The sequence below is a fragment of the Narcine bancroftii genome, chromosome 4 (assembly GCF_036971445.1).
Source record: "Narcine bancroftii isolate sNarBan1 chromosome 4, sNarBan1.hap1, whole genome shotgun sequence".
In the NCBI taxonomy this organism is placed as follows: Eukaryota; Metazoa; Chordata; class Chondrichthyes; order Torpediniformes; family Narcinidae; genus Narcine; species Narcine bancroftii.
In genome coordinates, this window is record NC_091472.1 from 125,234,341 (window position 1) to 125,260,417 (window position 26,077).

Consider the following 26,077-nt stretch of genomic DNA (forward strand, 5'->3'; position numbering starts at 1 on the left):
CGGTTTCCTGTTCAAAGAGCTCTAGCTGGAAAGTGGTGCAGAGAAAGAACTAGGCTGGAGCTTCGGGGCCAGGTCTCAGCAACTGGCAACCTGGGAAGGAAGGGATGAGGAATGGGGAACATGATACCTGTGACTTCAGTGATGCTACTACATAACATCTCTCAACAACAAGAAGTCCCCTTGTCACAGTCACAGGACTCAAGGGATATCAGGATAAGAATGTGAATGGACACCAGGTGACCTCAGCTAGTCTCATAAGATGGAAAACTGGCAAAGTAGTGGTAAGTGTTGAGGGTCAGGAGTATGTCCACGCCCTATCAAGTGTGCCCAACTAGGAATACAAACTCAAAAAGCTGACTTGGGGTTCATTTTGATGTTAATTGGGTCAGAATTCTGCTGTTTTCCTTGGTTCCTTCTCCCAGAGATCCATTATCACACAGTTACAAGAACTTTCATCCTCCTAAGTCTTCGTTGATGGCAGGTTGAAGCCAGTCATCTGAAAGCATGGAGGACTATCCCAGAGTGTGATTTCCCAACCAATTATGGCTTTTCACTCAGGAATTTTCATGACTCTGTCATCTGTCATGTGGGGAGAGATAGCTACGTTTATGTTACATCTTCTCTGCAGGTCACTGGATGAATTGGGCCACCCTGAACATTTTTTTGTTCAGCATGGACTAGATGGGCTGAAGGTTTTGCTTCTGTGCTGTATGTTAGATGGCTCTAGTGTTCATGTTGCCCCACCTACTCCAAATCTCTCAATTCTATTGGTTAAAGCCTTACAGTCCAATGATAGCAACAATAATGCTTAAAACTCCAAACTCCCCAATTTCCACTCCTCAACCATGAGTTAATTCATCCTATTAGCAGTGCCGAGTTTCCTCCACTTACATTTGTGAAGAAAAAGAAGATAGCAGTGACGACAGTGATAAGTTCTCCGGCCATTCGCAGGTAGTCAACTGAGGTCTCGTATGGATAAGGAGGCTGGGAGAGATTTGAAAGAGAAAAATCATTGATGTGACTCATAAGTGAATGAAGCAGGTCTGGTTAATGTCTGAGACAAGGACTTTTCCTTTTCCTTTGCTCTCCCCATGAGCTATCTCATCAGCTACTGCTGATTGGATGGTGGAACAGTGTGTAACTCGGCAGAGTGCTGGCACAATAGTTTCTAACCTGGCTCTCAGATTTCTCCAATTCCCTTCCCCCATCTAACACTCTGCAATATAAAAATAAATGAGACAGCAAGTAAGGCTGTAATTAGCCTAATTTATTTAGAATGTTTTAGAAGACCCAAAGCAATCCCTTTCTCTTTGATTTCCTGGCCTTTCCCCCTCTCGGGGAGGAAACAAGTATCTTCGGCTGGGGTGGTGTTGGGGGACAGAGAATCCCTTTAACACGTGGAGCAGCCAGATCACTCCATTCCCCCCACGGTGAATGTGGCGGAGCTTGTAGTTTCCTAGAGATGGAGATGCCTGCCCGGATGGGCCCTCATGCCAATTAGCAGCAAGTCAGTCTTCAAATCGGGAGCAACATCCTGCCCTGGTCCTTAGTGGCACATTGGGTACCACAAAAGGCCAAACGACATTGGACAATAAAAGAAGGCCCATTGTGCTTATGATGAATTAGCAGGCATTTCCCCCACAGACCATTGATATTTTACAGTGTTTAATCAACGCCGTTACAGCAAAAGTGACCCAGGTTCGAATCCGGCGCCGTCTGTAAGGAATTTGTACATTCTCCCGTGTCCGTGTGGGTTTCCACCAGGTGCTCCAGATTCCACCCACTCTTCAAAAGAACATATAGAGATTGTAGGTTAATTGGAGGGGGTGGGGTCACGGACTCACAGTCTGGAAGGGCCTGTTGCCGTGCTGTACGTCAAAAAAAAAATCCCCTTTGCAATTTATTATTGAGCCATTATCCTCCCAGGGATTGTATTCTATATCCAAAGACAAAATTAAAAAGAGAGGAGTTATCAAAAGAGTTTAGGCAGAAGATAGATGGTTGGATAAGAGATGTACTTACTTGGCCTTCTGATGGTCTGTAGTAGGCAATGAGGGTGAATATGACCATGGCTGTGAGATAGGAGATAACGCTGAGGTAGAAGGACACAGCTGCAAACTTCTTCCATTTATCCCGGAATAGTTCATTGATGGGCTCCACAGCTAACATTTCGTAACGATTCTAGGAAACAAAATGTGAAGGCAGGAGTAAAATCTGCACCATTAAATGTCATTGATGCAGATGGGCAGCAATGTAAGTTATTCTCATCACTTAGTTCTAAACTATTAAAGGCTTTGATGTGAATCACACCACTTCCATGAAAACAGCACACACTTATAAATGAGTGTGTGGACACACCTTTATTGAGAATCAAGCAACCAAATCATTGACGAATGATTTGCAGGTTTTTTTTGAGCTCCTGAACTAGCCTTTCTCCCAAATGAAGACATTCATTTTCTTTTGGACCCTGGGTGGATCCCTGGAGCCAGAGATTTCCATCTCATCTGATACCCATGTCTGATCTGACACCCTCTGCCCTGCCTGATTGGCGTAATAATGCATTGGTTTGTGTTGCAAGGACCGTAACTGTAAACCCTGCATCTGCAGACTTCGCTGTTTAACTGTGCAATTATAAATTTTTTTGTGTGTATGTTGTAGACTTCCTGCCAGTCTTCAATAAAGGATTAGTTGATTCCCCAAGTAAGGAATTTGGCAGATTCAACCTGAGAGCCAAATCAGGTCCTTCTGCCAATTTAACCTGCATGGTTCCGAAATCACAGCATCAAAAAGCTAGAACCCACCTGCTTTTACAGGATAAAGAATGGATGGAGGTGGTGTCTGTGAATACTGGGCATAATCTTTTGTGGCCTGAGGACTCCGCAGTCCATTAAAACTCATTCGTGAGTGCTCAAACATGAATAATGACCACCTCCGAAGGGTGTGGAGCACACCTGGAACAGTAACCCAGTGAGTAGAAAACACCTACAGGACAACACAAGGGGACACTTCCCATGACTCCTCCTTCTTTAAGAGACTCAATTACCTCAATCTTTCCATTGTAGACCAGAATCTCTAGGAGTGACACCTCCTCACCGCATGTATCTATTGCCGAGAGATCGTACAGCGAAGAATACACCGGCCCATATACCCAGTCTCGAAACTTGCGGGACAGGTGTCGAGCACTCTCATCCTTAATCTCTCTCCTGATAATGTGCTGGAAAACCTGTCAGAAATGAGAGACCAGCTCATTACGTGCTGTGGATTTAATCTCAAGTAGATAAAACAACCTGTTGAGAAAGATATTGTTATTAAAAAATCTTGTCTCCTCAAAGAAAGATGGACTTGTATTTACATAGCACCTTTCACAACCTCAAGTTGACCTAACGTGGTTTACAGCCGTGGAAATGTGGTCACTGATGGATTGAGAGGGCAGATGTAACTGGTTGGACATGTAGGCACAAAATGTTAAACTTTAGCAACAGAGGTAGAGGTAACAAAGTCAGACGCTCAGAGGCGAGATACTCTCACTTCAGAAGAGACACATCTGTGGTTGGCCACAATGCAATAATGCACTGGGGCGGGGGAGGGATTTGTCTGAAAATTCTGTGACTAAATCTGACCTGCTGTAAATCAGAAATACAAACAGAAAATGCTGGAGATAATTGCAAGTCAGGCAGCATCTGTGGAGAGAGAAACAGGAGTGATGATTCAGGTCGGTGAGCTACCTTTCTGCAGATTGGTTGAGGCATATCCCACATTCTCCTCTAAGCAGGATTTCACAGAATAGAACACTACAGCACAGTACAGGCCCTTCAGCTCTCAATGTTGCACCGACCTATATATTCCGACCAAAAATAAAAGAAACCCTCCCTATCTCGTGACCCTCTATTTTTCTTTCATCCAGATTCCTGTCTAAGAGTTTCTTAGATGCCCCTAATGTTTCAGCCTCCACCACCACACCTGGCAAGGCATTCTAGGCACCCACAACTCTCTATTTAAAAAACCCTTACCCCTGATGTCTCCCCTAATCTTTCCTCCCTTCACTTTGTACAGAGGTCCTCTGGTGTTTGTTACTCCCACCCTGGGAAAAAGGTACACATTATCTATGCCTCACAAAGTTTATATCAGGAAGCTGGGTGGAGCACACGCCAATGTCCGTACCAACGATGCTGAGGTGGAGGTGGTAGAGAGCTTCAGGTTTTCAGGTCTACCTTCTGGTCTCTTGGAAGAGCAGACAAAACATATTAAAAGTCCCACCCCAACCTAGTCACACTCTTCGTTCCCCACTTCTGTTGGGCAGAAGATACACGAGTTTGAAAATATGTACCACCATATTCAAGGACAGTTTCTTTTCTGCTTTAGACTATAAAATGAACCTTCCATTAGTAAAGCGATGTTGGCCTTCAACTGTTTTAACTGAATCTTTTCTCTGTAAGGCTCTGCACTTCTGTTGTACTTTGCACTACCTGTTGTACTTGAGTATGAATCGACTTGGCTGGGTCGCACACAAAACTTTTCACTGTATTTTCCACCAGAAGGATGTGGTCCTCATTCAGGTAGATGATAGTAAGTTTGAAACAGCAAGAGATCGGCATCTTTCTGTTCCACAATGCAAAACTGATTGGCCCCACTGACTTCCCCTTCCCCGACAAAGCACATAATCAGAAAGCATTCATTAGAGAAATAAGCTGAAGCAATTGCATTCAGGAAGAGCCAAATTACCCCAATCTTTCCAAGCTTTGCTGCCATCTTGAGTGGTGATAGTCCATCATTGTTTAAAATGGCCTCCAGGTTGCAGTCCGGGTACGTCTTGGCACATTTGATGAGGAAGAAGTCATACATTTTAGTCAGAAACTTGGTGTTCTCCTTGGTATTATCAGCAATGGCAACCAAAGCATGAAGCACAGTATTTCCACGGGAATCCTGCCTCCTCAGATCCGCGACCTTGTCTGGGTTATCAGTGAGGTAGTTGACGATGTCAGGCTGGTTGGTGCAGGCAGCCAGAGAGAGGGGCAATTCACCTGAGAAGAGACAGAAAGTTGGTTTGTGCCCATCCAGAAAGTCAGGAGCACAGAAAATCTGAACTGCAGGCAGAAGCATGCCTTGTCTCTTGATTCATTAAGGGAGATTTGACCAGTTAATTGAGTAGATTTCACTGTGATTTCAGTGAACAGTACATTTTGATGATTTTAGTGGGAGGGTAATTGATGATTTTGTTGAGGGAGTTGCTGATGGTTGTGGAAGGAAATTTCATGATTTTATGAGAACCACAAAGATTTAGGAACATCGGAAGTAGGAACAGGAGTAGGCCAAAAATGGCCCATCAAGCCTGCTCTGCCATTCAATAAGATCATGGCTGCTCTAATTTTTGACCTAACTCCACCTACCTGCCTTCTCCCCATATCCCCTAATTCCTCTATCATGTAAAAATGTATCTAACCGAATTTTAAATATGTTTTAATGAGGCAGCTTCAACCACTTCCCTGGTTAGAGAATTCCAAACATTCACTACTCTCTGGGAAAAACTATTTTTCCTCATCTCTGTCCTAAATCTACTCCCCCGAATCTTGAGACTGTGTCCTCTCCTTTTAGTTTCCCCGGCCAGCTCAAAAAACCTTCCTACATCTATCCTATCCATACCCTTCATAATCCTATATGTTTCTATAAGATCTCCTCTCATTCTTATGAACTCAAGCGAATGCAATCCTAGACGATTTAATCTTTCATCATATGTCAACCCCTTCATCCCAGGGATCAACCTAGTAAACCTCCTCTGGGCCGTCTCCAAAGCCAGTATATCCTTCCTCAAATATGGAGACCAGAACTGGACACAGTACTCCAGGTGCAGTCTCACCAGTACCTTATACAGTTGCAACATTACCTCCCTACTCCTGAATTCAATTCCTCTAGCGATGAAGGCCAACATTCCATTTGCCTTCTTAATAACCTGCTGCACCTGCCACCAAACTTTTTGCGATTCATGCACAAGCACTCCCAAGTCCCTCTGCACAACAGCATGCTGTAGTTTTTCACCCTTTAAATAATATTTGATGAACAATATCCTATAACTGAGTAAATCATTCCAAAATATCCAAATACATTTATTTAAAATTATATCTTGCACATTATCAGATGATAATAAACTTGATCTACATGAATAGAATCCGAAGGTTATTTTGGAGGGGTGGGATAAGGTCTGATAATTTATCGGGAATATAATGATCTTTTGGAGGAAAGTTCTGGTGACAGGATCAGATGATTTTTGTCCTGGTGTGAAATGTCACCTTTGTCACAGAGAGAGACAGCATGGAAACAGGCCTTATGCCCTCACCAGCCCCACCTCCCCCCACCCCACACCAGTTCCACACTAACCTCCTCATCATCTCTCCCGAGGTCAGTGGTTTTCTTTTCTTTTTAAAATACTTTTATTGAATTTAACAAAAACCCTTTAAAAAAAAAACCCTTTTACCCTTTATACTAATGATATCAGAAATCAAATTCAATCACATACATATCACATATCAATTGTAAATTAGAAGCAGAACCATAATTATTACATAATTTATTTTGTTCAGGACATCAAAATCTATAATTATAATAATTAAACAATTAAATCATAACTCATACTGTCCAAAAATATTAAATACAAAATTTATACAAATAAAACGTAAAATTTCCTAATACAAGATAGTTTATACTTCTCTGATGTGATCATGTTGTTCTGTGATACAATCCATTATCTGTAATTAACCTGCTTTCCCCCCCCACCTTTACTTATTTGTCTTAATAATAAAGAGAAAAAAAGGAAAGATTTTAAAAATTTTTAAAATACCATTAATATCAAATATTTATAATAATTTAATGGATTTAAAAATTGGCCTCAATGGCCAGGCTTAAGAATGGTTGAGGGCATGATTTGAATAGAGCATTCTTGGACCAGGATTGGGACACAACTCTTAATTTGATCAATCAGTCTTCATTTTGTGCAAAATCTTGTTTGTTGCAATTAAGGTGGTGCATAGAATACATATGTCTAAAGTTAAATTATCTCATTTTTACCCTGATATTGATCCATTATGTGACAAGTGTAAAAAATTTTTAAGATTCACTGATTCATGTGTTTTGGAAGTGTTCAAACTTGGAACACCTTTCGAAAGATTTTTTTCTAAACTTTTAAGACTAAATTAGAACCATGCGCTTTGATTGCTTTATTTGCTTTTTCTCGAGAAGAGGATATATCTATGTCCTCAACCCAGAAGAGAATCCTAGCTTTTGCTTCATTGATAGCCAGACGAGCAATTTTAATGAAGCGAAACAAAAAATGTTTCACCCACTCATATTCAGTGAGTATCATGTCTTATTCAAGTTTGGAAAAATATTAGATATAATATTAAAGATGCAAAGTCTGAATTTGATGAGATGAGGGGCCCAGTCATGGATTATTATCATAATCTTAGGATTTAAATGGTGTTGATGCTCTGAGGATTCCCTGCCTGGTGTCTGGGGGCTGTTATTCAATTCATATTTACAATATATGCAGATAACCTTGTTTAGAGGGAGGGGTAGATTAGTAGGTCAGAAGGTTTCAAACTCCCCCCTGAACTCATATTCCACCTTAAGTCGCCCCTGTGCCATCGGTGCTCTGTGATTAGTAAGGGATTACTTAAGGTGGCTTGTGAGTGGGAAGGGAAAGTTGAGAATCACTGCTCTAGACCCAATTATTGCTGAAATATTTTGCTTGAGAAAAATTGTCACTGGCCCATTTCCTTTGGAGTTATGAAACCGTGTGCATAACGAGTCAATTAGGTACAATTAAAACAGTGGTTCTCAACCTTTTTCTTTCCACTCACATACCACCTTAAGCAATCTCTTACTAATCACAGAGCACCGATGGCATAGGGATTACTTAAGGTGGAATGTGACTTTAGGGGGGCAGTTTGAAAACCACACTGCTCTTGGTTCTACCACACACACAGGGAAATTTGCAGTGGCCAATTAACCTGCCCATCTGTGGGATGTGGAAAGAAAGTGGAGCATAAAATCATACAATGCTTCACCACAGAAACAGGCCCATCACCCCTTCTAGTCTGTGCTGATGTATTATTCTGCATAGTCCCAGTAGCCTGCATCCAGTCTATATCCCTCCCACCCATGTACCTGTTCAAATATTTCTTAAATGTCAAAATTGAGCCTGTATTTACCAATTTAGCTAGCAGTTCATTCCACACTCCCACCATTCTCTGTGTGAATAAATTCCCCCAATGTTCCTTTCAAACCTTTCCCCTTTCACCCTTGACCCGTGTATTCAAGTTTTTATCTCTCCTATCCTCAGTGGAAAAAAGCCTGCTTGAATTTACTCTATCTATACCTATCAGGAGCACCTGAAGAAAATTTGCATCATGTCAGGAAGAACGTACAAACTCCACATAGACAGTACCAGATGTCAGGATTGAACCCAGGTCACTAATGCCCTATTCACTGAGCCACTGTGCCACACCACAGAGCTTCTCCTTCATGTTCCCATGCAGGTGGCGATGGACATATACTGGCCCGTATCAGATGCTGGCTACATCTAATCACAGAGGCCTGAGAGCAGATGGTGGAGGCAGATTATCATCCACAATTCCAAGCAGGTGGTAGAGTGGAAAATCCAGGGTGCCGGGTTCAATCCTGATTTGGGTGCTATCTCTGTGTGGAGTTGGGAGATTCTCCCTGTGACCAGGTGGGTTTCCCCCATCTTTAAAACGTAGATTAACTGGTGGCCCTAAATCATCCTCAGTCTATAGGTCAGTCGTTGACTCGAGGGTGAGTTGATGGGATTGAGAGGAAAACACAAATGAGGACAAGGAGGTTGGTGCAGACTGAGTGAGGCAAAGCACCCTTTCTTATACTGCATGGCTCAGCGGCATGGGATACCTTGGCCTTCTGTAGTGGTAACCTTACTCATTGTGCCAAGGTTTATTCAACCTTGGTGAATGTAGGGACCTGTGCCGTGTCAGAAAAGCATACCAGATGTGAAGATGGCTGAGAGAAGAGCTTTAATTATTTACAGTTAATTATAGAAACCCATTGGATCTGTGCCAGGAATCAAATTAAGAATCCATTATTTACCTCATTAAGCTAATACCACAATCTCAACCCTGATTAAGTTAACAGCACAGGAAGCAGTTGCTAAGAAACAGAATTTTAAAGATGTTAAGAGTAGCAAACACAATATGTGGTTTAGCATGGTGATCACATCGCATTCCCCCAGATTATCAGGGAGCTGTGTAATAATACTTTGAATGACACTGTCTCCCTACTGTCTAACATAAGTCCAACACTCATGCAGTCTGGCAGCACTCTGGGTTAAGCAGCCACTTTAAGTAACAGCTTACCCACCTTCCCAAACATTAACGCTCTCACTGTAGACATAGAACTTAAGTGATGAAGTAAATCTGGAGGGAAAATACTGGTATCTGCAATAGATTATCATAAAAATCCATCTCATTCACTAATGGACCAGAGAAGCAAGTCTGTCATCATTACACATCTGGTCCAGATGCGACTTCTCACCCTCCCATGTGGTTGACTCCACCCTGGCTTCTGAAGTGACCCAGCTAGTCACCTATCAAAGGACCAGTGTGGATTGACTACAAATTCTAGGCCTGGCTCCAACATTTACACCCCCTCAACAAATACAAAATAACCTCTATGATCTCTCATCCCAGCTCCAGTGGTCAACAAGCCAACTCCTTTTCAGTGTGCCAATTGGTTCAGCCTCCAATGCTTCTGGTAAGAGTCTGTTCTATATAACTCACTGCTCAATGGAGAGATAAATCTCTGATTAATTATCTCGTTTTACAATTTTAAACCCATAACTCTGAACTCAGTCCGTCTAAATATCTGTTCCTTTAAGTTGTTCTTTAAACCAGAGATTTAAAATCGATGAGATCCAAACTTTGTTGCTATTTGACCTGCTAAAGTTTGGTCAGGTAAAAGGCTAAATGAAAGGAAGAGAAGACATTGTGCACTAATGGTAAAGACCTAGCAAGGTTTTTTTTTAAAAACGGACCCACCCCCTTCCCAAGTGACCAAGTCTCATAGCAGGAGAAGGTAAATAAAACTCACGAGCAATAATCTGTAACTGAGCCAGCAGCGTGAAGAGGGAGCAGGTCAGCCAGGAACCCACACCCAAGGGCTGGCGTTTACAGAACATGCATTCACCTCCAAACTCAAACAAGTAGGAAAAAAAATGAAGCTTTGCTTCCAAGACACTAGTCCTTTCATTCCCTGAGACACACGTCCACACAGCCTGTGCCATTGCTATGAATAGTCTTTGACTATTTTACTTCAAGCTGAATTTCCTGGGCAACTGTACCTCCCATGAGTCTGGAAACAATTTACTACAACTCCCAGTTATGGGATGTTGTGAAGCTCATTTCAAGAGTTTTATTTCAGGGTTTTCGTACTATTCAGAATGAAAAGACTATGAACTAAATTTTGTATATAATGGATAACTGTAATTTGCAATTGATTACTGGAAATTGTTTGAAAATCGATAAATAAATTATTAAAACAAATGACTATAAACTAGAACTGTAAAACAAATCGATATGCAGTCATCTGATACTGTGAAATTGAACATGAACTTCTAAATTGGCAGAATTCAATATTAAAAGCCACAAAAACTCCACGTGGGAGAAGAGCATTAAATGAGGTTGAAAGCAACATTTTGTTTAATCCCCAGGGGCTTTAGTGCTCCCTAAACTCCAATGAAGTATTTAACGGGAACAGCCTGAACTAATGCAGCCCCCTTAATGGAGCACATATTATTGATCCAGTACTAGGCTTCAAGCTCACAGCACTGTGAGTTCAGATCTCTACCTGCTCCTCTGGTAACTTAATCATTGTGCTAGCATACATGTTTGCATTTAATTTATTCATTCATGAAATAGCAAGGGAAAATGGCACTTAATGCCTATTGCTAATTGACCCTGAACTGACTGGCTTATGAGGCCATTCAAGAAGACGCAATGAGGATTAGCAGTAGCAAGGAAATGAATTGCAGTGACTTGGAAATCGGATTCACATTTAGATATGGGAAGATGGAATACAGAAATTCAAAGCTGTATCCCTTTAGAGAAAATTACATATAATTTGAGGAATAAATGTTATAATATTTTTTTTTCAAATTTGGAGCGCATTTTTGTAAATTTTAGGTAATATGTAGAAATGTTCTTCCAGCCTTCTTCCTTAAAATGATCATATAAACTTGGTTGGGGTCCAGTGTGTTGGAAAGCGATATTCCGAGAGACCCATGAAGCCATCTACCTTTTTCTTTCTTATTTTATATTACTAAATATATATTTTTGGGGGGTGGTGAGGGCTTGAAGGAGGGAGAGAAGCAGAGGCATTACAATCATGGTGTAATGAATGAAATTTTCACATTTATTGTTCTGTATAATGCTTTATTAATTACATGTATGGAACATTTTTAAATAAAATATTTAAAAAAGATGTTAAGAGTTAATAACGTTGCAAACCTGGCTAAGGACTGCAAATTTCTAAGAACACCCATGGTCCTGATTTATTTTTGAATGATAATCCAGTCATTTCATAGTCACAGTTACACATACCAACTTTTTTTTACTCCATATTAAACTTAGTTCTCTCACTGTTGCACTGGGATTCAAACTCACAGCTCTGGACCAATAGTTCTGTGCTGCATATGCTTGCTTCATAACCTAACCATTATGTTACCAGACATATTTGCAATTAATTTTAAATTAATTTAATAAGCACTTAATAGCAAACCAACCTGTGTTCATGCTACACATGGCATTATGGAAATAATCTGCAAAATAAAATCCTGATAAATTGCAGTCAATAATATCTCTGATGGTGGAAGATTTTGCCTGTTCAACACCTTAAAATTCCTTGGGGAAGTAGTTTTCCTACATTCAATGTCTTCATGGGAACACACAAATTTATACACATGACCATAGTGAACAGAACTGATGACGATGGTCAGCAGAAATTTAATGGGCTGGAGGGGTAGCTTCCATGTTGCACCACGATGATTTGCACAGATGTAGGTTATTTGGCCCATCTTCAGAATGGACAGGAAATTATAATCTCTCAGATTATACAGCTGTCTATTACGTTTAATCACGGAAAGGGCTTCTGTCTCCGTCATCCTTTCAAATTCCCACCATTACTTGAATGAAGTAATTTTTTTCTCAGCTTTCTTTTAATCTTTTTATTAACTAATTTAAATATCTGCCCAGCTTGTTACCACCGAGAATCATAAGTTGAGACCTCTTATACATCTCAATTAAAATCTTCCTCAACTCCTTTACTCTGGTTTAGAGTGCCTCTCCTCAGTACTGGACATTCTGGTTTTACCCTGTCAGAAACCACCCCCACTTCTCACCTTGCCTGCAGCTTGGCAACCTGTTTTTGCCTCCTTCCCAGTTCTGAGAAAGGGCTTCCACATTAAATTTTCACTTTGTTTCTCATCCTGCAGATGCTGCTTTCGCCACTGAGTATTTTCATCATTTTCTGTTTTTATTTGATAATTTCCCTGCAAAGTTCCACCACATCCTCCCTGACCATATCTTGTTGAAAAAAACTGGACAGATGCATGGATCGAGGGATATGGGCCAAACGCAGGCAGGTGGGATAAGTGTGGGTGGAACATTTTGGTCAGCACGGGCAAGTTGAGCCGAAGGGCATTTCCACACTGTGTGACTCCATGACTTTAAAAATCACTGATTCTGTATTTCATTTCCATTATCACGGGCTACATCTGGTGCATTGACTTATTGAAGTGATTGTGTTAGCAGGATGATTGTAAACATATCAGTCCCTTAAAATGACTAATTTCAATTAGTTTGCAAGAATCAAAAGAAAATACTAAATTTGAAGTGTTAAAGTTGATTACACTCCACAATACCTCAATGTGTTGATATTAATTGAACTCTTGGTCAAAAGTATTTTTTTTATGCTGCAGTTTATTCAGCTATATTTTCCAGATCTTAATCCAAAAGCAAGCTACATGTGGCGAACAATGAATACCGTTTACCTGGTACATGGATTGCTTATTAGTTTTATTGGTATGAGGGCTAGAAGCATCTTGTTCTGAATCTGAAGATGCTTTTGTGAAGGCTTCCAGAAGTACTTTTTGAATAAGTTCTGTTTAATATAAAGACTAGAATCGGGATTAGGTCACTTGCCCCTATGAAGGCAAAATTAATCAGTGCTTTTGACAGATTCTGCTTTGGATTTTGGTCCCTTTACGCTCCAGGTTCTAGAAAACTGTTCCCTATGTCATGGCTCCAACCCCTGACAGAGATGAGAACATTAGAAACAGAAGAAATAGTCTGCCATCTGGCGATCGCGGCTGATCTCGCTGTACACTCAGCTCCACTTACTCACATGTTCTCCATAACCCTAATTCCTTTATTATTGAAAAATCCCTATTTGGCTCTTAAATACATTAAATCAGGCAGTCTCAACCATTTCCTTTGGTGTAGAATTCCACAAATTCACTACTCTCTAGGAGAAACAATTCCTCCTCATCACTGACTTGAGTCTCCTCCCCAAATTTTGAAGAGACAGTTTGTCCCCTAGTTGTAGTCAGTGGAAATAATCTCCCTGCTTCTATTGAGTCCTTTCATAATTGAATATGTTTCTATATGATCTCTTCTCCCCACCCCTCCCCCCCCAACCCCATTACTTCTAAACTCCAATGACTGAAGTACCAGGCTACTTAGTCTCTTTCATAAGCTAACCTCCTCACCTCTAGAATCAGCCTGGTGGATCTCTTGCTCCACTTCCAAAGTCAGTAGATCATTTTTTTTCTAGTAAGGAGACCAGAATTGCACACAATACTCTAGGTGTGGCCTCACTTGAATCCTGCACAGTTGCAGCTGAACCTCCCTGTTCTTAAACTCAATCCCTCCAGCAATGAAGGCCAGCATCTTTGATTTCTTGATTGCCTGCTGCACCTGAAAGCTAACTTTGGGTGATTCATGTACAAGCACTCCCACGCCTCCTTGAACAACAACTTGCTGCAATTTTTCACCATTTATAAAACAGACTGATTTAGTATTTTTCCTCCGATATACCAGTGAACTCTATCTGCCCACTTACTTACTCTATCTCCCTGCTGACTCTTTGTTCCAAACACAGTTTACTTTTCTACCCAATTTTGTGTCAACAGCAAACTTAGAAATGCTCATCTCCACTTCATCTTCCCTACTACCAACCAGATTTCTGAAAAAAAGTTATTATTGGTAACTTCTCTTCCATCATGGGAAGAGAATAAAAAATTCAAGGCTGTGATGTGATCTTCGTGAATAAGGAGTAGAATGGGGGCAAGTGACCTAATCCCGATTCTAGTCTTTATATTAAACAGAACTTATTCAAAAAGTACTTCTGGAAGCCTTCACAAAAGCATCTTCAGATTCAGAACAAGATGCTTCTAGCCCTCGTACCAATAAAACTAATAAGCAATCCATGTACCACATACAGATCCATCTAACAAAACTTCATAATACACCTCTCTATATTGATAGCAAACATTGCAGACTACTTCCATATACATTCACGCTATGTAAAACATCCTGTCTAAGGTATGGGTTCCTCTGTGTGAGACATTTATCAAAAGATCTGGTTGAATCATCATGGCTACTTACCAGCCCACATTATTTGACTGGTTGGAAGGCAAATGTATACTTTGGACTGCTTGTTTCTTGGTTTAAAAATGTTTGATTCAAATTAGAATTGGTCAGGAGCAAAGGGTGGGGTGTTGTTGAAAGCAATGAGGAGTTTAGAAACACTCCAGCATTTTGGGGAGGAGAAGAATGATGGTTTGTGGCCCATCAGAGAGGGAGTTGGTTAACAAATGGGAACCTGCTGTTAGGATGTTTCCAAATCTATCTATTTTCATTTTCATGTAATTCCACTCTGACTACCATTTCTAATGATTACAAACAACTTGATTTGACTCACTGCGTCAAAATCTATCTCTGTCTCAATGGTTTATTCTTTTCCAACTGCTCATTTCATCAGATAAAAGGTAATTATAAACAGTCTAAAAAAAAAATCCTTACTTTTTATTTGGTTCCAGAACATGGAATCATCCAAAATTGCATTGTGGGCCCTTTGGTAATAACTAACTGTGGTCAGTTTTTTTAACGTTAATGAAAATCCTAACAAAAGTTCAGGACAAACTGACTGTCAGTGCCAAGAGAACCAGAATTTTTGTTGCATTCTTGGATAAACCATCTTCAATGCTCAGTGATGTTTCTTTTCAGATTTGTGAGAATGTATTTCTAGGTCAATGCATTTAACTCACTGGTTCATATTGTTACTTTTGTAACCCTCAATGATGTTTCCAAGCTCCAAACCTTCAATATTTAAAATATAGGCAGTCCCTAGGTTATGAGCATCTGGGTTACAAACAACTCATACTTGTGAACGGGCTGTTCCCCAATTCGCACATGCACATTTTGGTACCTCACGAACCCTCAATAAGAACTGTAAGTACCTGTTCCGCCTTAAGTACAAATTTGGCTTACAGATAGACCCAGGTAATGGAACTCATCCATAACCTGGGTACTGCCTATACCACAGGCAATGCCTATATTATTTTTTCAAGCATTTCTTATTGTCTTCAGTGGATACCATGAGCCTGGTAACTTACCTGGCCTCAATTCCCTTCAGTTTTCCATCCCAATCTCTCTGTACATCTGAATCTTTTTGAGTTACCTCACTTCATAATATCTAACATTTTCACTGCCATAAAGAACTTTTTAACTGTAATTTTAATGATACAGCACAGATGAAGGCCCTTTTGCCCAATTCCACCCAACTAACCTACCAACCCCATGTTTTGGATAGAAGTGAAAAAAATTAAAACAGTGAAATTCTTTCCTTTTTCACTGTGAAGTGGCATCCAAAACATTTCTTTATCAATTGCAATAATAACTTTAAACTCTATGGCTGGGAAGTATCTTTATACAGCAGGTCATGTATTAAAACGAGCTTATAAGAATAGTGGTTAATATAAAAGGAAAATTAGAAGCACTTTGTTAACACATAAATTGTAAAAAGGTGGCTAATGTAAGGGTGGGTCTTATTAAAGCCCAAAAAATAAATTGTCTTTGAGGCTAATACTCGATGAGTATTTTGCACGTATTTACTAGAGACGTTTGTTAATGTTTTAATAATGGAGGAGGTGGTGGATTAATTATAAAAAAAAGCTTTTTAAAAAAAAGTCGATGGCTCTTCCAGGAGGCACAAATGAAGACAAATAGAAAAAAGGCCACAAGTGTAATGAGGCAAAGGAATGATCTTTAGGCAAGAAGTTATTATGATCTGGCATTTATTGGGGGGGCGTGGCAAGATGGCGTAAGGAACAGACGTGCCTTCCAGTCCTCTCTTGACTCTGAGTTATTGTTTTGTTTATGTGCCCATTAAAATTCTTTAAAAAGTTTATAAATAGTAAGAGGTGCTGAATTAATATCTAATGGTACATTTGCTAAAAAAAAGTAAAAGAAAACGCCAACAGATTGTTAAAAAATTACATTTCCCGAAATTATCTGAGCCTACCTGTTTACAAGAAGCCAGGACTCAGCGTGGAATGGATCCAGGAGAAGAAGCGCAGGATTCGGCATTGGAACTTCGTTCTGTACCGGTAGGGCTCTTTAAAGATGACGCCCGGCAGACTTTGGAACAAAGGGCTGGCCGGGCGCGTGTATTTCAAACAACGCCCGCTATGAGTGCTGTCACTGGGAGTTTGACAGCTGAATCAGCTGGGACGCCACCAGCTGGAGAGTTAAAGAGCCGACCTCCAATTGATATAGCGGTGGCACTGCGAAATGCACCACCAGTTATGACGGTTTCCCCAGGTTTAGATATAATGAAGGCTTTTGATGAGATATGGATTAAAGATAACCCTGAATATCAGCCTCCTGATATTGCTGAGGGGGCTGTGGCAGGGGTTTCTACACGGAGCCATACTGCAAGAAAGGCTGCTAAACCAAGGGAAGGGACAAAAGATCCTTTGGTCTCTCAGAAACAGCAGGATCCTACTATGTCTGAATCTACCTTTGCTGATATGCTTATCAAGAATCTTGAATTTAAGTTATATTCTTCAATGAAACAGCTAGGTAATTCTATGACTCAGGTCTATTCCAAGCTTAATACATTGGTGGATATTAACACTCAACAGATGGCTGACTATGGAGCTTTTAAACTTTAAACTAATGAAAGACTTGATATGTGTGATCAAGGTTTAGTTGACGTACAAGATCAATTGCAAGATGTAAACAAAACAATTGAAACATTGCAGATTCAGAATGAAAATTTAGCAAAAATGGTTGATTATTTGGAGAATCAATCTAGACGGAACAACGTAAAAATTGTTGGTTTGCCAGAAAACATAGAAGGGCCAGATCCAAGAAAATTTTTTACTGAATGGATTCCACGAGTGTTAGGACAAGACAAGTTCCCCGAAGGTCTAATATTGGAACGTGCTCATAGAGCTTTGAGAAGGAAACCTTTTTCAGGACAGAATCCAAGACCTGTTCTGGTCTGTTGTTTAAACTACTGTGATAGAGAGACAATTTTACATGTGACTATTAGAAATGCACAACAAAATAGATCTCCTTTGATGGTTCAGAACAATCGTGTTTTATTTTATCCGGATCTGTGTCAAGAAATTATGTTTCAATGACGTGAATTTAATTCCGTGAAAGAGTTGTTGTGGAAAAAAGGATATAAGGCAACATTTAGGTATCCTGCGGTATTGAAGATTTTTCAGGATGGATATCAGCCAAAGTTTTTTGATAATCCTAAAGAAGCTATGGACTTTGCTCAATCTTTACCGATTACGCAATTTCAGGAACGACGTAGTCCTCCACGGTCTCCAAAGAGAGTGGAGATACAAGATGGGAATCAGATTTCAAGAAGAAATGGAAGCAATGGTGGTCGAAGTGGCAAAGTTGATTAAAAAAAAATAAATCTTTTACTTTTTTTTCGAGAAGATTTCAGATAATGATGATAGTTTAATATGAAATGGGAGTTGGGAGAGGGAACTGGGTGGGCATTATTTTCCAGAAGTCATCAGCTACATGTGAGTTATCTCACACCCAGTATTTTGTGGGAGTTACCGCATTGTGCGGTTTAAACAGGAGGAGGTAGTGACCTCTTGCCTGTTTTTTTTTTCCTTAATTTTTGGATTAAGGAGTGAAGTTTTTTTTGATTACTTTTTTTTAAATAAATATTTTTTTTCTTTTCTTTTTTTTTGTTTTTGATTGTAGTTTTAAGAGGGAATAAGGGGAGGGATTTTTCCTTTTTTTTCTCTTTTTTTTGGGGGGGTTTCTTTTTTTTCTCTTTTATTTTCTTTCTTCTTTTTTTGTTGTTGAGTTGTTATAAGGAATGTCTAAATTGAAGTTTGCTTCTTTTAATGTCCAGGGTTTAAATAATCCTATTAAGCGTAAGAAAGTACTTGCTTACTTAAAAAAATTAAAAGTTGATGTGGCTTTTTTGCAGGAAACTCATTTAACAGATAAGGAACATTTGAAACTCAAACGTGAATGGGTTGGACAAGTTTTTTATTCTTCATTTTATTCAAAGGCAAAAGGAGTGGCAATTTTGGTGCACAAGAATTTACCATTTCAGTTACAGAATGAAGAGAAAAATGGTGGAAGATTATTAAAATTGAACTGTACAATCTTTAATGAAGCTTGGACTTTGCTTGATGTTTATGCTCCGAATGTTGAGGATACAGCTTTTGTTGTGGATATGTCTTTATTACTTGGACAATCAAACTCTAATGTGATGATTTGGGGGAGATTTAAACGTGGTATTGGAGCCTTTATTGGACAAGTATCCAAGAGTAATTAAGAAATCTAAGATGGCAGTTCAAGTAACTAATATGATGTCAGATTTGAATTTAGTTGATATTTGGCGAAGATTTAATCCTACAGAGAAAGATTTTTCTTTTTATTCTTCGTGCCATAATTCTTTTTCTAGAATTGATTATTTTTTAATTTCAACACATTTGCAGGATAGGGTTATATCGGTGGATTATAAGGCAAGACTGGTTTTGGACCATTCTTTATTATTATTAGAATATCAGAGTTCACAAGATGTTCAGAGAGCTCCAAGATGGAGATTTAATACTATGTTATTACAAAAACCAGAATTTATTAGTTATTTAAAACAACAAGTTGAAGTTTTTATTAGTAATAATATTAATTCTGTTTCTAGTTATTTTGTTTTAAGGGATGCAATGAAAGCTTTTTTACGAGGTCAAATTATCAGTTATGCTTCTAAAGTAAAGAGAGAGAGAATTAAAGAGATTGAAGATTTAGAGAAAAAGATAACTGCTACTGAAAAAGAATTTCAAAAAAGTGCTACTGAAATGCAAAAGAATCGGTTAACTAATTTAAAATTTAAATATAATGAATTACAAACTTATTGGTTTGAATGTTTAATGAACCGAACTAAACATAAGTTTTATGAATGGGGTGAGAAAGCTCATAAAGTTTTGTCATGGCAGTTAAAGAAGGAACAATTATCTAGGATTATACCAGCAATTAGAAAGAAATCAGGTATTACTTTTAGCCAAAAGGAAATTAATGAGGAATTTTTAAATTTCTATTAAAAAAATATATACCTCAGAATGTAAAGATGTAACTGAAGATGTTATAGATTCTTTTTTTTTAAATATTAAATTGCCACAATTGAATCAAGAAGACAGACAAGAGTTAGATAAATCCTTTACAGAAAATGAAATAGAAATGGCGATAAGAGATATGCCAAATGGAAAGGCACCTGGTGAAGATGGGTTTTCTATAGAGTTTTATAAAACTTTTTATGCTGATATATCTCCTATTTTTAATATGTATTACAACAAATTTATAATACTTTTCAATTACCTGAGTCTTACTCTAATGCAATAATTACAGTTATACCAAAAAAAATTAAGATCCTTTACAGGTTTCTTCTTACAGACCAATATCACTGTTAAATGTAGATTATAAAATTGTAGCTAAAGTTATGGCTAATCGATTAGCTCAATATTTGCCTAAAATAATACATAGTGACCAAACGGGATTTATAAAAAATAGATATGCGTCAGATAACATTTTGCGTTTAATAACTTTGATAAACAAATCTAAATCTCAGATGAATTATCCAATAGTGGTTTCACTGGATGCAGAGAAGGCTTTTGATAGAGTAGAATGGAAGTTTTTGTTTAAAGTACTTGAGAAATTTTGTTTTGGTTCTTCATTTATTGGATTGATAAAGGCTTTATATAATAGTCCAAAGGCTAGAATTGCTATCAATGGGCAGATTTCAGAATCTTTTAATTTAACAAGGTCTACTAGACAAGGATGCCCATTGTTGCCTGATTTATTCGCTATAGTTATTGAACCTTTGGCACAATTAATATGCCAAAACGAAAATGTTAAAGGTATGAGAGTTTTGAATGAGGAATATACGATTAATTTATTTGCTGATGATGTTTCATTATATTTGGTGGATCTGGGTATTTCTTTACCAGCAATTCAAGAATGTTTAGAAAATTATGGTCAATTATCTGGTTATAAAGTAAATTGGGCCAAAAGTAAAATTCTATCAATTTGTAAAGATGATTATTCAATATATAAAAGCATTACCAATTTGAAGTGGACTACACATATTAAATATTTAGGAATTAATGTTAATACGGAATTTCAAGATTTATATTCAATTAATTATCCCCCTTTAATAAAAAGGATTAAATTAGATCTGATTAGGTGGAAGGATTTACCTTTGGGTTTATTAGGGAGGATTAATACTATAAAAATGAATATCTTTCCTCGAATACAATATTTGTTTCAATCAATTCCTTATTTTTTAAACAAAAGTTTTTTTAAGGACTTATATAAAGCAATTAGAGACTTCTTATGGAAGGGAAAATTTCCGAGGGTAGCGATGAGAAAGTTGATGTGGGATTTCCAATTTGGAGGTTTAAGATTACCGAATTTTCAGCATTATTATGAAGCAGCTCAATTTAAATTTCTTAGTGCATTAATGAATATGGATGATCCGCCCAGTTGGGCAAAGGTAGAAATGGCGGTTATTTTAGAAAAATTTCCTTATGAGTTTTTGTTTCGATGGAATAAAAATTTATTACGAACTTATGATGTACCAATATTGAAGCATTTATTGAATCTATGGACAAGTAAACTTAACAAATTGGGGCTCAAAAATAAATGGTCTGGACGATTGCCATTATATAATAATCAACTTGTTCCTTTTACAGTCTCCAATATCACCTTGAAACAATGGGAAAGGAAGGGAATAAAAAACATCTGATTGTTTTTCTGAGGGATGTTTTTGTTCCTTTGATGAATTACAAAGGAAATTTGGTATTAGTGGAAATTCTGTATTTGTGTATTATCAATTAAGATCTTTTGTAAAACAGATATGTGGTCGTCATATGATCTTACTGCCTGATTCTAATTTTGAGGAATATGTACTTTCAATACCAAAAAAGGGATATATATCTGATTTGTATTGTATTTTACAAGAAACTGAAAGTAAAAAAGATTGGGATAAAGATAAGTTGAAATGGGAAAAAGATTTAGGTTTTACAATAGCTGAAGAAGCCTGGATGGAAATTTGCCAGAATAGTATTCGGAAATTGATTAATGCTAGATTAGCGATGATTAATTATAATTTTATACATCAGTTATATTTAACACTGGAGAAACTAAAAAAGTTTGGTCTTAGTAAGTCGGATTGCTGTTTTTGTTGTGACCAGACGGCTAATACTTTTTTTACACACTGTCTGGCTTTGTGATCGATTGCAACAGTTTTGGAAAGGTATTCAATCTATACTTCATAGTTTATATAATATCTGTCTTGTATTAGATCCTGATATATTTTTATTAGGAAATATGCAATCACTAATTGATTTAGGTTTAAAGGATTATCAGATTTCCTTTATCTATTTAGCTTTAGCTGTGGCCAAGAAATGTATAGCACTTACTTGGAAAGACAGAAATATATCAACTTTAAATAGGTAGCATTTGGAGATGAAATCCTGTTTGATCATGGAAAGGAAATCTTTTTCAATTCAGGATAGGATGTCTTTTTATAGGTTAAAGTGGACTCCATTTGTTAAATATATGCATTTAAGTTTGCTTTAAATATGTTTTTAAGTGTGATATTTTAATATTGATAACTTTTTTTTGTTAGTATCTTTACTTGTTATGTTTTATCTTTTTTTGTAAGTGGGCTTTTTTTTCTTATATATAATATTGTTCACTTTATTAACTCTTCACTCTTTATTTTGGGGGGGTTAGACTAATTTTAAGTTTGGTTATTAATGTTGTGTAATAATTATTGGGGGGGTTTAGTTTATTTAGTTTACCAATGTGGTACTGTAATTTTATTATCTTACTTTTATTCTTTTTAAATGTAACCCTTTATTTTATTCATGTTATAAAATCTTAAATAAAGTTTAAAAAAAAAGATCTGGCATTTATTCCTTGGAGAAATAAAAGAAACTTTGCTGGACTACAGCAAGACTGAAAGAGTGGGATAATTGGAGAGCTCCTTCATGGACTCCTTGTCTGATGTATTGGTCAATTGTTCCACTGGACTAATTCAACATAATATTTAAAGCATTCCTAGCTGTGTTGCCAGTCCCTCTTATTTCTTAGTTCTACCACTGATTGATTCAAATTCCATCCTGCATTGATTTTTTTTTACACTTTCTAATAAACGGTGGCATGGTTAGAGTAGAGGTTAGCGCAATACTGTTACAGAGCCAGCGACCCAAGTTCAAATCTGACACCGTCTGTAGAGTTAATATGTTCTGCCTGTATCTGCGTGGGTTTCTTTTGGGTGCTCCATTTTCCTCCCACCCTTCAAAACGTACTTTGGGTGTAGGTCAATTGGGTGCAATTGGGCAGGGCAGCCTCGTGGGCCAAAAGGGCCCATTACTGTGCTGTATGTCTAAATTTTTTAAAAGTAAATAATCTAGTTTGTTCCACTCCTAATCCTGCGCAGAAAACTCTCCAGTTTTGAATTTTCAGTTCCTATAATTTATTTTAAATTCTCTGCAGAATTAATTTCCAGCAATGTTCATCTTTCCTGAATAATTATGTTTTGAACAGAAACAACTTTGGATCTCTGCAGGGGTAAACGTGCTGCACTGTTGGCACATGGAATGACCCGATAAGTTCTATCTGAAGCCAGATGCATGGACAGAACAACTGCACTCAATGACCCTGAAAACTTTGAAGGATGCTCCATGTGTTAAAAATAAATAAGATTGGTGGAATAGGTGGCAGTCGGTAAGTTCAGCCCATCAGGTTTCTGATACCGTGATGTTTTGTACAATGAGGATTGGCCTTATGCACTCTGCCAATATTATAAGTGCTTTTGGTGAAATATGTCAGGAAATGCCAATGTTCTGGTTACTGACTGTTCACAATAAAAGCATCCCGTGACAATCCTGTAATTTCCTTCAATTAATTTGTCGAAATAATGTCATACTTTTCAAGTAACACAAGCACATTGAAAGCAGCAGAAAGGGCTCAGCTACATCCGAGTACTTGTGTAATAAAGTGAATTTTTCACCCCATCTTTACTCTCTACCCTCCGATAACAGGGCTCGCTAATCTTTGCAATGTATTTCCACTGCTGCAATTGATTATCGAACAACTAGCGGTCAGTCTTTACCCACCAATCTTGATAGTGGGTGTCAGTGTACTATTTAGTCATGGGACTCCTTCTTTAATGCAATGTCCACCCAAAACAGGCTTGCCTCTGGGAATTGGAAGTTGAGCCAGTTATCTGGAGATCAGCTACAAGCTCCTCTCGTGAACTGTGTTTTTCACAGCGTTGAACTTGATTGATATATTAGCATCAGACTCAATCAACCAATGCTCTTTCATCTTAGCTTTTGAAACTAGAATGCTGGTTGACCACCACAGTACTAAAAATCCAAAAAAAGAAATCAGGCGAGAGCTCATACTGAATTTTAATCTAGGGAAATGGCAGTGCACCTAGAAGGTTTCGAACATGGAATGTTCTGCTAACAACCTCGGCAATGCCTATTCAAACTCCACCAGAGCAGGTCCCCCACTTTATAAAGACTGAAATGAAAAATTTAATTCAATGGTTAAAACTGCATCACTCAGCACAGGGAAATGCTCCCAACTAATGAACCTTTTTGTGCACTTCTGCTCTGTGTCCGAGGTAATCAGGACATGAACCCAAAGAAGAAACTGTTCACAGAATATTCCATGCAGCAACATCTCAAAGCACCAACACGGCGAATTATTCCAAAGGACATTCACCTATTGTTATGAAAACATAACATTTTTTGCAGATCAAGCAGCATTTTGAGAGATTCCCCCAATTAAACCGCAACATGAATTGTGACTAGAATATTTTTCAGGACAATGAACAAGCTCCATCCTCCTCTCCAATCCTTACAGGGGTCCTTTAACATTTAATTTAACATTCAATTAAAATTCTCTGGGTGGGTACCTGACTACCTCAGTGGCAAAACTAGTAGAGCCACTGCCGCACAATGCCAAAGAACCTGATTCACTCCTGATCTCTAGGGTGCTACCCTTCTGGAGAATATATGTTCTCCCCATAACCTCAGGAGTTTCCTCTGGGTGCTCCAGTTCCCTCCCACGTCCTAAAGACGGAAGGGTTTGTAGGTTAATTCACCACTGTAAATTGTCCAGAGTAGTACCCCACATGATGTTAACTCAAGCCTTGTGACAATAGGTGAATGGGAGATGATGCAGATGGAGTACACCAAAGGGTCTGTTTCATTGTTATATCTCTCGATGTATCACTCAGTTAGTGGAAGAAACTTGAATGAAAGTATTGAACAGTTGAAATATTGAAAAAAAAACAAGGCATCATCTTACCAAAGTAGAAGTATCCGCCTTCGTCCTTGGGCTGGAAGAATCTCCCTCGGGCCTGGGCATGGACGTCAGCTCCCTTTTCAACCAGCAGCTCCACGTAGTGCTTGCACCGGCGCTCAATGGCAATGTGCAGTGCTGTCTGACCTGAGATGGGAGCGGCGGGGATGGAGGAGAAACAAAACAAAAAAAAAAAATCCATCATTTAGAACAAGTCTGTGATGTTTCTCTTCGGGGTTACCAACTCTGGGTGGGTGTATTCCTGGAGATTTCACACTTGACCCTGCCTTGTGTTAGCCACACCCCCCTCCTCCATCAACTTGCCATTCTTCTATCACTCCATCAATCGCACAATAGAAAGTGTATAGATGCTTCCTTAGTCAATTATCTCATTACCGTGAGGTAGTGTTACAACTTTATAAGACTTTGGTTAGACCCCCACTTGGACTATTGCGTTCAGTCTGGTTACCTCAGTACTGGAAGGATGTGGATGCTATAGAGGGGGGTGCAGAGGATAGATACATAGATGCTGCTTGGATTAGAGAGCATGCCTTATGAGGATAGGTTAAGTGAATGATCTACTTCTTGGAGTGATGAAGGATGAGGGGTGACTTAATAGAGGTGGTCAAAATGATGAGAGGCACTGATCGTGTGGATGGCTAGAGGCTTTTTCCAAGGTCTAAAATGACTAACATAGGGGGATATAGTTTTAAGGTGCTTGGGAGTAGATACGAGCAGGATGTTATAGGTATCTTCTTCACACAGAGTGTTGGGTACATGGAATGTGCTACCAGCAATGGTGGCGGAGGCAGGTACAATAGGATATTTTAAGTGAATATTAGATAGGTGCATGGAGCTGAGAAAAATGGAGGGCTATGCAGTAGGGAAATTCTGAGCAGTTGTTAAGAGATTAGGTCAGCACAACACTGTGGGCCAAGGAGCCTGTTCTATGTTGTAGATTTCTGTTCTATTTTCTAGCTCGACTGGAATCTTTTCCACCACGTATCCTACTAATTAAGAATTTTTTTTTAATTTGAAAATATTTTTTCAATGCTCCTTTTATTTTCTCCATGTTACTTTGCAATGCTCATCTATTTCTTCACTTACCTACAACTATTCTCTGGATGAGATGGAAAGAC

General features: G+C 38.5%; 1 protein-coding gene across 1 annotated transcript in view; it reads right to left on the bottom strand.

Moving 5' to 3' along the window:
• The window catches only part of trpv4 (transient receptor potential cation channel, subfamily V, member 4), a 79,341-nt gene that overhangs the window by 19,910 nt on the left and 33,354 nt on the right, over window positions 1–26,077 (bottom strand). The window contains exons 4-8 of the mRNA XM_069932731.1: window positions 24,945–25,085; window positions 4,723–5,021; window positions 3,044–3,223; window positions 2,023–2,181; window positions 892–984 (exon numbers count right to left, since the gene is read on the bottom strand). Of these exons, the coding sequence (XP_069788832.1) occupies window positions 892–984; window positions 2,023–2,181; window positions 3,044–3,223; window positions 4,723–5,021; window positions 24,945–25,085 (872 nt within the window). The remainder of the gene's footprint in view (window positions 1–891; window positions 985–2,022; window positions 2,182–3,043; window positions 3,224–4,722; window positions 5,022–24,944; window positions 25,086–26,077) is intronic.